This window comes from Belonocnema kinseyi, chromosome 3, assembly GCF_010883055.1.
Source record: "Belonocnema kinseyi isolate 2016_QV_RU_SX_M_011 chromosome 3, B_treatae_v1, whole genome shotgun sequence".
Lineage (NCBI taxonomy): Eukaryota > Metazoa > Arthropoda > Insecta > Hymenoptera > Cynipidae > Belonocnema > Belonocnema kinseyi.
In genome coordinates this window covers 93,039,168-93,052,130 of record NC_046659.1, presented here as the reverse complement: position 1 = coordinate 93,052,130, position 12,963 = coordinate 93,039,168, and the positions used below count along the sequence as shown (strand labels likewise).

General features: G+C 32.7%; 1 protein-coding gene across 1 annotated transcript in view; it reads left to right on the top strand.

Moving 5' to 3' along the window:
* Nucleotides 1–538: 538 nt before the first annotated feature.
* LOC117168893 (glucose-6-phosphate 1-epimerase) overlaps nucleotides 539–12,963 on the top strand; it is a 59,183-nt gene continuing 46,758 nt past the window's right edge. Inside the window, exons 1-2 of the mRNA XM_033354813.1 lie at nucleotides 539–663; nucleotides 1,300–1,351. Coding sequence (XP_033210704.1) covers nucleotides 594–663; nucleotides 1,300–1,351 — 122 coding nt within the window. The 5' untranslated portion in view covers nucleotides 539–593. The remainder of the gene's footprint in view (nucleotides 664–1,299; nucleotides 1,352–12,963) is intronic.

Genomic DNA, 12,963 nt, shown 5'->3' with positions numbered 1-12,963 from the left:
TTTAAGAGAACAAAAGTGGGGGAAGTTTCTTAAAAATAGGGGGAAAAGGATTATTTATTTATTTGAAGGGTACGGAAGACGGAAAGCAGTGTCTATAATATGTATTCAGATGCTTTACTTGTAAAAACCGTAGTTTTTGAACGAACCTTATTAAATATTAGATGATAGCTGATGTCCAGTACTCACATCTTTCCAATTCTCCTCTTAAAAATATTTTTTTTTCAGTTTAGATCTTTGGAAGAACCGAGCTGGTTCTTTAATGGTGAAGTTATTTTTTATTTTGAGGATGAGTCACAGGATTCTCAAAATGTTTTTGATGAATGATAAAAGGATTAATCAAGGGTGGCAGAGAGAGAGAGAGAATGAGATTAGCAATTTGCAGCATATCTACGGACCTTGGCCAAGGGTCCTTGGGTGTTTGAGCATGTTGAGGTTGCATCGGATGATGTGCCAGCGGATGGAGAAAGGGAAAGAGAAAGAGAGCAGATGAAGAGAAGAGACCGAGAGGTCCTGGAGTGGGAGCAAGCCCGGGGGCATTGAACAAAGGTTGGCTGCGTTTGGTCGCCGGCAGCGCTGGCATTCACGATTCAAACATGGCAGCGGCTACTAGCGTAGTTGTGCTCGACAGGGGCAATAATACCACCTGCACGATCAATTTACACGGTACGTGCGCGCGTGCGAAACCGCGATAGCAAATCTGTGCCGGCCTCAACAACGTCACGTGGTGAAACTGGACCTGCGACTCATCCAACTTCCTCCAAAGGAAGCTTTTTTTCATCTCTAAACGGTTAGCTGACAAGTTCCTCTATTTCTGTCAAGTCAAACAAAAAACACGAGACGCACGTCCAGTTGCCGCGTTACGATCGGCTTGAATCCAGAGCGCCGAGTCGAATCGAGTTCGGGTTCGAGTTCGAGTTCCTCAGAAAGTGTTGATAGCTTCCAAATCTCAAGTTTCAAGCTTTTCAAGTTCAAGGTTCTTCTTATTCTCTTTTCAAGTTGCCGGTGTTGCCGGTACTATTTCGTTTGAGGTCTTCAAAGGTGCAATGTGTATTTAAAGTTAGCCTTGTTTGTGAAATGCAAGCTTCAATCACTGGATTCAAGTATTTATGAATGCCGGTTTTTTATTCTTGAATACTAATAGTTGCGCAAGAATGGCTCACGAGGGATATTAATTCTAGCTCGTTATGCTTATTGGCATCAAGTTATTGTTTTTAGATTGTTTCTAATGTCAAATCTGTATACGCGAGGAGCGCGCCAAGTTTTGTTTTTGAATTCTAATAGAAACTTTCCGATTTTCAGGTGCCACTGTTGTGTCCTGGAGAGTCAACAATCAGGAACAGCTGTTTGTTAGGTAAGTTTGTCCTCGATTTATCTTCTAGAGACAAGTTTATGTTTTAATAACTTGAAAATATATAGTATTTTTTAAGTGGCAATGTGATAAAATAAACCAGACCTTGAGATTTAACAAAAGCGTAATAATAATAATAAAGCTACTAGGAGAAATGTAAAATTTTAAAATCAAGTGCCAATGAAAGGTTAATACTTCGTGGCTTGTTTCCTCACCATTTTAATTTATTTTCTGCCTTTGATTATTTTTACAAATTATCTTGTCAGAGTTGACGCTTGTTGGGTAAATCTATAATTATTAAGAAATGTGCGCAACCGACGTGTTTGCATATCGTTAATATTAACATGATTATGCACATTATTAGTCAAACTATCACGTCCGCGTAAATTCTAAACAGTTCCTCCAAGCACTTTTCAAATGAGAACAGGAATTTCAGTCTTTCTTCTATCTATACAAAATTACAAATATCCTATTAAAAACGAGAATACGCTACCGCGAATAATGCAGGTTGTTTTTTTAACTCGTAGAATTATAATTATATTTAATAATTTTAAAAATAATTTAATAATTGTAATATTATTTTAAGTTTTTTTTTTTAATTTTACTAATTTGAAACTAAACTAACTATATAGTGTACAAAGTTCGTAAATAAATATAATATTTTTGTTGTTTAGAATAATGAAAGGAAAACACTATTTTCTATCCATTAGAAATAAATATAGGGTGTTTACTCTGCGTAAATTCAAAAAAAATCCGGGAATTGTCCTTGATTTTATTTTTGATTCAGGAAGTGCATTTCATTTCCTCATAATTCATCATTTTTTATTCATCCATTTAGCTACTTGTTTTACTTTGTTGTTACTTAAGAAATATATATTTTTTTTAATTATAAAAAGAAATATTTTTAGATTAATTTTAATATTGCAATCAAGCGAACTAAGCATGTCGCAACCCACTATGCATTTTCAGGCATGCTTCTATCATATGATAGATTTCTTATATTTATAAACGGGAAAAATGCGGCAATTGTCGCAGGGAAATTCTTGGACAAAATTTAGTAGGCATCCAGCTCTACTATTCCAGTTGAATATTCTATCACCTTAGTTGAAAATTCATCTCTTTGCTTGAGCATTAATTTTTTACTTGAAAATTTAAGTATTAAATTTTTGATTGACAATTTATCTTTTTTAGATGAAAATTAATCTTCATGGTTGAAAAATTATTTGTTTGTTCGAAATTTACATTATTTTAGTCAAAGATTCATTATTTTATTTTAAAATTCTTAACTTTGTTTGAAAATGTAGCTATTTTTTTAAATATTAGTTTTTTTGTTGAATTTTTTTTTTTTCATTGCAAATTTAATTATTTCAATTGAAAATTCCATAATTTTAGTTAAAATTTCATCTCTGATTCAAAATTAACTTTTTTATATGATCATTTGACTATTCAATTTTTTTTTACTTTTTTTTGTATTTAAAAATTCATGTATTTTGTCGAAAATTCGTCTTTTTTGTAGGAAGTAATCTTCTTAAAAATTTAATATCTTTTTTTTAAATTCAAGTATTCCAGTTGAATATTTATCATTTAAGTTGAAAATTTATCATTTAATTAAAATGTCATCTTTTTTGTTAAAAATTCTACTGTTCCAGTTGAAAATTTATCATTTAAGTCAAAAAATTTATAATTTCAGTTGAGAAGTCATATTTTTTGTTTAAAATTCAACTACTCCACTTGCAAATTCATCATTTATTTAGAAAATTAATTTTTTCAGGTGAAAATTTAACTATCCCATTTTTTGTTGATAATTGACCTTTTTAATTCAAAAATCAACTGTTTGGTTCAAAATTTGTCTTTTTTAGTTGGAATTTTGATTATTTCGTTTAAAATTAATTTACTTGGTTGAAATTGTCTTTTATGTTAAAAAATAATTTGTTTTTGAAAATCAACTAAATAAATTATTTCAGTTGAAACTTGATATTTTTGGTTTAAAATTCAATTATTCCAGTTGAAGATTCATCTTTTTAGTTGAAAATTCATCAGTTTGGTGGAAAATTAATTTTTTAAATTGAAAATGTAACTTTGATTTTTTGTTAAAAATTGCTCTTTTTAGTTGAAATTAATTTTTTTCGATTGAAAATATGACCCTGAAATAAAAAGACCACTATCGAAAAATATATCATTCAAATTTTCATAATTAGACAATTTCAAATTTAAACAATTAAAATTGAGCAATTTCTAAGTTTTCAGTTGTAAATTTAATTTATCAATATTTTTTTTTTAAAGAAAAGCTAAGCGATTTCTGAATTATCAATTTTATATGTAAAATTTCTAAATACGAAAAAATTTTAATTTAAGATTTAGGAAACTACTATATCAAATTTAACAATATGTAACGAAAAATATTTATAGAAAAAGTTAAGACCTTCAAATGAGTAAAAAAAGTGTATTCTAGGTCACCAAAAATATTTGTGCTACGTTCATCGAATTTAGGTAAACCTAGTCAAACTTTTCTGCAGCTCCCCTGGGCTCACAGAAAATATTTTTTCTTCGCTCACCGAATTTCGGAGAACCTAGACACGGCCTAAAAAAAATTTGCACCCATGAAAATACTAAAATTGCGAAAATAAGCGTTTTTTCAAACATATCTTACTAACTAAACTTGAACATTTTGTATATTATTTGACTCGTTTCAAAAAGGTTTAGAACTTTTATCATTAAAAAAAATGTTCTATGTAATAGTTGAAAATAAAAACCCCGGGTTGTGATGCGCGCATTCATTTTTATTAAAACGTTTTTTTTTATAGAGAAATTTGATAAATAAATTAGAAAATTTTTATTCATGGAATTTGAAAAGATTTATAATTATTTAATTGAATTTTTTTTATGATTTTAAGTAATTTTAACGACCTTCAAAGAATTTCTAGAGATTTATTTTTAAAAAATGTGCAGATCTCTTCATATTTAAAAAGTTGTAATTTTCGGATTCTTAAATAGTTTGTGTTTTTGACTTTCGACTCAGGGGGTTATCCGAACGTGACGCAGTTATCTAATTAGGCTGTTATGGTACCGCTTTTTATCTCTATGCTACTGTTTTTTCACTTGTGAATGACCACGAAACATCCCCGCGGCTCGTATCATCCGAAACTGCCACGTGGAGTCAATTCTCGGAAAACATAAATCGGGTATGCTGAAATCGGGGCTCCGATTTTAATTTTAATTGCATTTATATTTAATGAATTTCAAATGATTTCCACCCTTTTAAGTGAATTTTTATGATTTTAAGGGATTTGAACGAATTTTTAGAAAACTTTCGGTAATGCATTACATTTTATTTTAAGAGATTTCTACGGATTTCAAAGATTATGCAGGAATTAGACAAATTTAGATGGATTTGATAGTATTTTAGTTATTTAAAAAGATTCCAAAGAATTTCAAATGATTTCGTTTAAAAAATGTGTAGATTTCTTAATATTAAAAAATGTCTTTTGTATGTATTTTAAATAAGTTTACGTTTTTAATATTGAAATATAAAAAACCAGGAACGTAAATTGGTTTCCAATTTGAAATTAAAGTATTAATCAAAGTAGGAATGAAATAACATACAGGAAAGACATTTTTAATGATACTAATAAGTAGCAGGATTTAATTATTAATGGAGGAATTTTTAGAAGAGAAAATATTCTTTATTATGAGAGCGAGTTTAAATGTATAAAAATGGTTTATTTAACCAATTTTTTTCTGCTTTTTTTATAATCACAGAAATTTAATGACAGAAATAATAAATTATTTCAACATTATTTAAAAACACTTTTTCGTAAAAAATGCACTATTCCCCTTTTTTAGATCCTTTCGCCGTGTCATCCTTGTGAGAAAAAATCTAACAGATGCTTATTAAATACTTGGAAGTATACTTCCTAGTTAAGCGCATTTTTATTGAGATAAGGTTCACTAAACAAATACGTGTGATTATGACTTATAGTATCAATTACAATATCATTATCGACTATAGATTATGCACTTTCCCGTTTCTCCATGGTCAGTGTAATTCGTCCTTGTCACAGCGCATAATTTCTGAACTAGGTCTTTATATATCCATCTAATCTATAATTTTTATTTCGTGGAATTTTTCAAAAGCCCGTAATTCTTAGAGAATTTTAGTTAGATTTTTAGGACTTGGAACTTTTTCATTGATGCTTGATAAAAGTTTAAAATTTTTCCAAATGAGGTATAATTTTGAGTAAAAAGAAAATATGAAATAGCCGTTCCATCATGATGACATGTCAGTTAGAATTAGCCGTCAATGATGCAGAAACTAACATGCGATCATGCGACATATTTTCATTGCCTATATTATTAGCCTATAACAATTATACTGCAACCTCAGCTTTCGTTTAAGATTTCAAATTACAATTTTCACTCATCTCTGTCCCACGTAAGTGAATCGTATTTATTTCCTTCTACTGCACTTCATTACAATTTCTTGAATTTAATTAAATAGTGTCATAGGTGAAGACCTTGTAATTTTAAAACACGTTTCTTATCAATGCTATGGCATTGAATGGATTTATCACAATATTTTTATCTTTACAAAACTAGTTCTAATCGCAGCTCTATCCTGAACGTAGTTCTTGGTAGTTGTCAACTATCCTACACTGCCGTGCAAAAGTTTTAGGCCACCTCTTTTTTTATGACTGAATAAATTCTCTTAATTTTAATTATACCAGAACTAACAAAATTTATCTTTAGAAGGTTGATTATTTTCGAAATTCTGTTTAAAATAAGCTCAGGGTGAAGCTAATTTGTCTAGTTTTTAAGTAGATATTGCAAAAATATTGTCAATTTCAATATATTCTTACATTTTCAATAACTTCCGAAATAAGCAACATTTTTCAATGTTCTTGGGCTCATTTTGAAGCTATTTTTTCATTGTATTTCAACAGCTTACGAGTGTAAAAAGTTAAAGAAAAGTATTTTCGAATTGCAAAAACTTGAAGTTGTAATAAAAAAATGGGAAAAATTGGAACATATCTTATCTGTAGGCAAATCAGAACAAAAGTTAAATAAATATATATTTTTAGGAAATTACATAGAAACTTCATAATTATATGTTTCATATATTTTACACAAATCAGTCATCAAAATCAGTCATCAAAAAAGAGGTGGCTTAAATCTTTTGCACGGCAGTGTATACCCTATCTAAAACAAGTGGTGTAACTTCTCGAAAATGTCGCAATCATTGATGTTGAAAACCTGATTAGCTTATCACAACGTGATAAACATTTTTGTCTTTCCAATAATATTCGGTGGTTAAGTTATAACTTTTAAATTATCTAATAAATTATTTAAAATATTAATTTCGTATGCCAGTTCTTTTCACTGAAAATTATTAAAAAAAAAAAGAATTTAAGGGAAAATTGCATAAAGGATTGATCACCTTCGATTTGGTTAAAACTCACATATTTGGTTCCCACGGGGAAATTTACAATCGGCATAGTACCACGCCAGTACTGCCGGTTGGAGTTCGGCACTGGCGCGATACTGTTAGAATACTGGCAGGACTACTGACCTTACGTCGGTAAAACCCCTAAGGATAATAATTTACTGTACTGACTTGCAGTATTTAGCCAGTACTGGGCTAGTACTTGCATTTGGTACTGGTGCGGTACCCTCTGTTAGAACTGGCTCAGTACTGGCTCAACCAATACTGCAAACTCGGCGAGGTACTGACCTGTAGTACTGGGCCAGCACTGAAGTTCACCACTGGGCCACTACTGCAGATTAGTACTGAGCAGATACTGGTCAGGCTCCAAGTGATAACGCAGGTATCACAGATAGAAATACACCACCGGCCCAGTACTGGCCTAGTACCGCCTGTCGGAGTTCCAGTATTAGTTAGTTGTACTGGTCTAATACTATGCCAGTACTTGCTTGTAATTCTTGGAGGTACTGGCCTGTCAGTACTGGCGCAGTACTGCCGAACCGCTGGCGTACGAAAATGCCGGAGTTAATTTTAAAAATGATAAGAAATTATTTAATTATTTTAAAGACCATCCATTCATCATCATACGACTGCATATCGTCCGAATATTATTTATAATTACAAAAATATAATTTTAAAACTTTTTGCTTAATTTTAGCACCCACTGTTTCTATAATGTAAAGATATAACAAAAAAGGTATTTAAAAAATAAATAATAATTGACTGCGAGTATTTTGTGAATACATGCTAATAACGCTGCTTAGAATGAATACATACATTACACTTTTACACATTAAATTACACATAATATTTCTAACGCTGCGGAGTTTTGAACCTACATCTACATACCTAAATCTATCGCCTAGTAGTCGGGATTGCCAACCACTGCGCTAATCCGACAAGTTGAAACTCTATGAAAAAGCCATCCTCATAAGCTACAGTTCAGAAAAGTTAAAACAATAATTTTTTAACTCTTTTTTTCTCGTTAATCTTTCTATCATCATACGACACACACACACACACACACACACACACACACACACACACACACACACACACACACACACACACACACACACACAATAAACTAACTGTTCACGGCAATATAAATAAAATAATTTTTAAATAAATTACTTTAATCGACTACAATTTTTCTTCGGATAATATTTTTTTTCGCGTTTTTGACCATTTTAAAATTTTTGTGTTAGTAACATTTAATGAGCATTCAAAATTCCTATCGATGGAACTTAGAAATTTTACCACGTTGCGCACCAATTTTTTAAATAACAATTTTCTTTAAACCTTCGTATAACGTTTTGCGTGTTTTTTTAAGTCTATTTTTGTACTACTGGCATAGTACCGCCCCGGTCGTACAGCCAATGTTCTGTCATACTGGGCGAACCACCGGCTGTCTGTACAGGTGGGCAGTACTGGGCCAGTACTGCGCCAGTGATGAACTCCGGCACACTACCGACATTTCCACTTGGGAACATGAGTAACTGTTCTGTTTTGAAAATTCACATTAAAAATACCATTTTTCGTTTTAAAAAAACATTGTTTGAATTATAATTTTAAATACAATTAGTAACAATTACAAAAAAATACGCCAATCGCTGGCGAATCGCCCGTACTAGTATTTCACTAGATATGTATACCATTCCTAAGCCAGTAGTACACCAGTATAATGCCGACCGTTGGTTGAACTCTTGCGCCAGTAGTAGCCACAGTGTCACGCCAACCATTGGCTGTACTGTTATCTCGGTTGTCAATCAGCACTTGAAGTTATTATGTAGCTAGAACTACGCCAATTACTGGCGAAACACCGATGACGGTATTTAACCAGTAATGCATATTAATCTTAAGCCAGTAGTACACCAGCATGATGCCAACCGTTGCTTCAACGCTTGTGTTAGTACTTGACCAGTTATACGTATCAGTACTGCGCCAGTAGTAGGCCCAGTATCTCGCCAACCGTTGGCGAAACTCCTGTGTCTGTATGACACCAGTGGTAATGGTCAGTACTGGTCCAGTTGAAAACCAGTACGATGCCAATCGTTGGTTAAACTCGTATGTCAGTATATTTCACTAGTAATAAATATTATTTCCATGCCAGTACTATACCAGTATGACATCAACCGTTGGTTGATCGCTTGTGTCAGTATTTGACCAGTAATACGTATCAGTACTGCGCCAGTAATAGACTCAGTATCACGACAACCACTGGCTGAACTCTTATGTCGGTTGTCAATCAACACTTGAAGCTGGTATGTGGCCACTGCTACTTCAATCGCTGGGGAAACGCCGGTGCCAGTATTTCACCAGTAACGCATATCACTACTCAGCCAGTGGTACGCCAGTATGATGCAAACTGTTGGTTAAACTTTTATTTCAGTATTTTACCAATAATCCGTATTAATACTGCGTCAGTTGTCGACCCAGTATCACGTTAACCGTTGGCGTAACTCCGGTGCCGGTATTGCACCAGTGGTGATGGTCAGTATATGTCCAGTTGTAACCAGTATGATACTAACCGTTCGTTGAACTCTTGTTTCAGTATTCTACTAGTAATACGTATCGGAACTACAAAAGTAGTATATCAGTATTACGTCAAACGTTGGCGGAACACCTGTGCCAAAATTACACCAGTAATAAAGTTTAGTACGGGGCCAGTTGTAAAACAGTATGATGCCTAACGTTGTTGGAACTCTTGTGTCAGTATTTTACCAGTAATATGTATCAGTACTGCGCGAGTAGTCGACCTAGTATCACGCCAATCGTTGGCGGAACTCCTTCGCCGGTATTGCACCAGTGGTGACGGTCAGTACTGGGCCAGTTGTAAAACAGTATGATGTCAGCCGTTCGTTGAACTCTTGTTTCAGTATTTTACCAGTAATACGTAACAGTACAGCAAAAGTAGTATATCAGTATCACGTTAACCATTGGCGTAACTCCTGTGCCGGTATTGCACCAGTGGTGATGGTCAGTATATGTCCAGTTGTAAACCAGTATGATACTAACCGTTCGTTGAACTCTTGTTTCAGTATTCTACCAGTAATACGTATCGGAACTACAAAAGTAATATATCAGTATTACGTCAAACGTTGGCGGAACACCTGTGCCAAAATTACACCAGTAATAAAGTTTAGTACGGGGCCAGTTGTAAACCAGTATGATGCCTAACGTTGTTGGAACTCTTGTGTCAGTATTTTACCAGTAATATGTATCAGTACTGCGCGAGTAGTCGACCCAGTATCACGCCAATCGTTGGCGGAACTCCTTCGCCGGTATTGCACTAGTAATAAAGGTCAGTACGGGGTCAGTTGTGAACAAGTATAATGCCAACCATTGGTTGAACTCTTGTGTCTGTATGTTACCAGTAATATGTATCAGTGCTGCGCCAGTAGATTACCAGTATCAGGCCAACCGTTGGCGGAACTTTTGTGCCGATATTTCACCAAAGGTGATGGTCAGTACTGGGCCAGTTGTGAACCAGTATGGCGCCAACCGTTGGCGGAATTCCTGCGTCGGTATTCTACCAGTATTGACAGTACTGAGCCAGTAGTAAAACAGTACTATGTCGACGGTTGGCACAGTACTAACAGACAGTACTGGTATTTATTCTGAATTACAACTGGCGTGGTACTGCGCCGGTCGTGAACTCTGGCTAATATCCGACTTTTTCCCCTGGGTTGTATTTTCCGATGCTGAGCACGAATCTGCCCGAAAAATTGTCGATTTCGAGATTTGTACTAGCGAATATTTCGATTTTTTACATTCTCATCAAGAGAAGGTATTCGATTTGTGTAAAATTTGACGCCCCTCCCCCTTTTTGTCAAATGTCCACGTTTTGAGACCCCCTGAATCCGGAAAACAGTTTTTTACGAATGTGTCTGTTCTGCGCGCGCGCGTGTGTGTATGTATGCATGTATATTTTTAGTTTGTTAGCACGATAACTTTCGAAAGATTTAACAGATTGGATTGGCCTTTGGTGTACTTTTTTAGTGTCCTAAAATGCAGGTCAAGTTCGTTAGCCAACCATTTTGGGTGAAAATTCAAAAAGTGACCGTATTTTGAAAATTTTTGAAACCACTTTTTTTCAAATTCAAAAATTGTCTGTACAGATTATCGTAGTATTCAATCAGACGAACAATTTATCCTGATGACTTTTTTTTATAAAACAAAAATTTACCACAGTTATAGCATTTACAAAATTTCAAAAAACACAAGAAAATCAACATTTTAAGCCAAATAACGCATGATATGGAAAAATGTCAAGAGAAGAAAGCTGTTTCTTTTTCAATGTCCTACAAGATTGTTTAAACACCGTTTTGATTTAAAAAAAAAATTGAAAATTCCAATTTTGACAATAAAAAAGAATGAAAAATAAAATAATTTCATTTTACGGTTAAAATGTGACAAAATGGGTAAAAAGGTGACTGAACAAAAATTGTGCATTTCAAAAAGATCTACAAATTTGTTATAGATACCTTTTTGATAGCATGTATAATTTGTGTTTTAAATGTGAAACACGATATTAACAATAAAAAATCGGCCCGCTGCGTGGGCACATTCTCATCACAACTTATGTTTTTTAATTTCTTTTTCGTCTCATGTGTGGGTTAACAAAAAATTTACTTTTTTCAAAATGTTCTTAAAGCTATTTTTCACAAAAAAACCGGAAACAGAATTATCAAAACATTATTCATGACAAATTAATGAATTTTTACATTCTCGTCAAGAGAAGGTATTAGATTTATGTAAAATTTGCCCCCCCCTCCCCCGTTTTTGTCAAATGTCCACGTTTTGAGACCCCCTGAATCCGAAAAACAGTTTTTTACGAATTTGTCTGCCTGTGTGTGTGTGTGTGCGTGAGTCTGTAGATTTTTAGTTTGTTAGCACGATAACTTTCGAAAGAATGAACAGATTGAAATGGCCTTTGGTATACTCTTTTAGTGTCCTAAAATAAAGGTCAAGTTCGTAAACCAGCTATTTTGAATCAAAATTTAAAAAGTGAGCACGTTTTCAAATTTTTTGAAACCACATTTTTTCAAGATTTCAAAACTCTATGAACGGTTATTCATAGTCCTAAGAAACTCAAATGATTTATCCTCATGACTTTTTTCTATAAAAAGTAAATGATCAGAGTTAGACCATTTTCAAAATCCAAAAAAAAAAAACTTAAATGAAAATTTCAAGCCAAAAAACGCATGATTTGGAAAAAGCCACGGAAAGAAAAACGTTGCTTTTTGAAAGCTCTACTAGATGATTATAACAACTTTTTCAATTTGGTCGAAAAGTTGAAAATTCAAAATTTGATCGTACTGAAAATTTTTGAAACCACATTTTTTCAAGATTTCAAAATTATATGTACAATTATTCATAGTACTCAGAAACTCAAACAATTTATCCCCACGACTTTTTTCTGTAAAAACAGAATTATCAGAGTTGGAGCATTTTAAAAACCCAAAAAGCAAACTAAAATGATCATTTTAAGCCAAACAACGCACGATATGAAAAAAGTCATGAAAAGAAAAATGTTGCTTTTTGAAAGCCCTACAAGCTTATGATAACAAATTTTTTAATTTGGTCGAATAGTTGAAAATTCCAAATTTGATTGTACCAAAATTAATGAAAAATCAAAAAATTCCATTTTTTTGTCAAACTATGCAAGATACCAAAAAAATGAATAAGCTAAAATTGCGCGCCCTGAAAAGACCTACAAATTTATAATAAAACACTTTTCGATAGGATGCGTAGATTTTGTTTTTAGTCGTCAAACAAACATTAAAAATAAAAAAATAAATTTTTTTTGGACTAGCGATACAAGCTACGGAAAAAAATGAGACAAAACTTGTTTATCAACAAAAGAGCGATAAGTTGAGATAGGACACGTGGTTTTTGCTTTAAACGTAAAAATTAACATTCAAAATAAAAATATTAAATTTTTTTGAAAATTACACAACGTACAAACTAAAATTAGCAGACAAAAAATGTTCGCCTGAAAAAATCTATTAATTTATTATTAATCATTTTTAGATAGGACGAGTAGATTTTCTTTTAATTGTAAAAAATAAGATTAAAAGTAAAAAAATTAAATTTTTGGAAAAAGGACAGAAAAGACGAAAGAGGACACAGG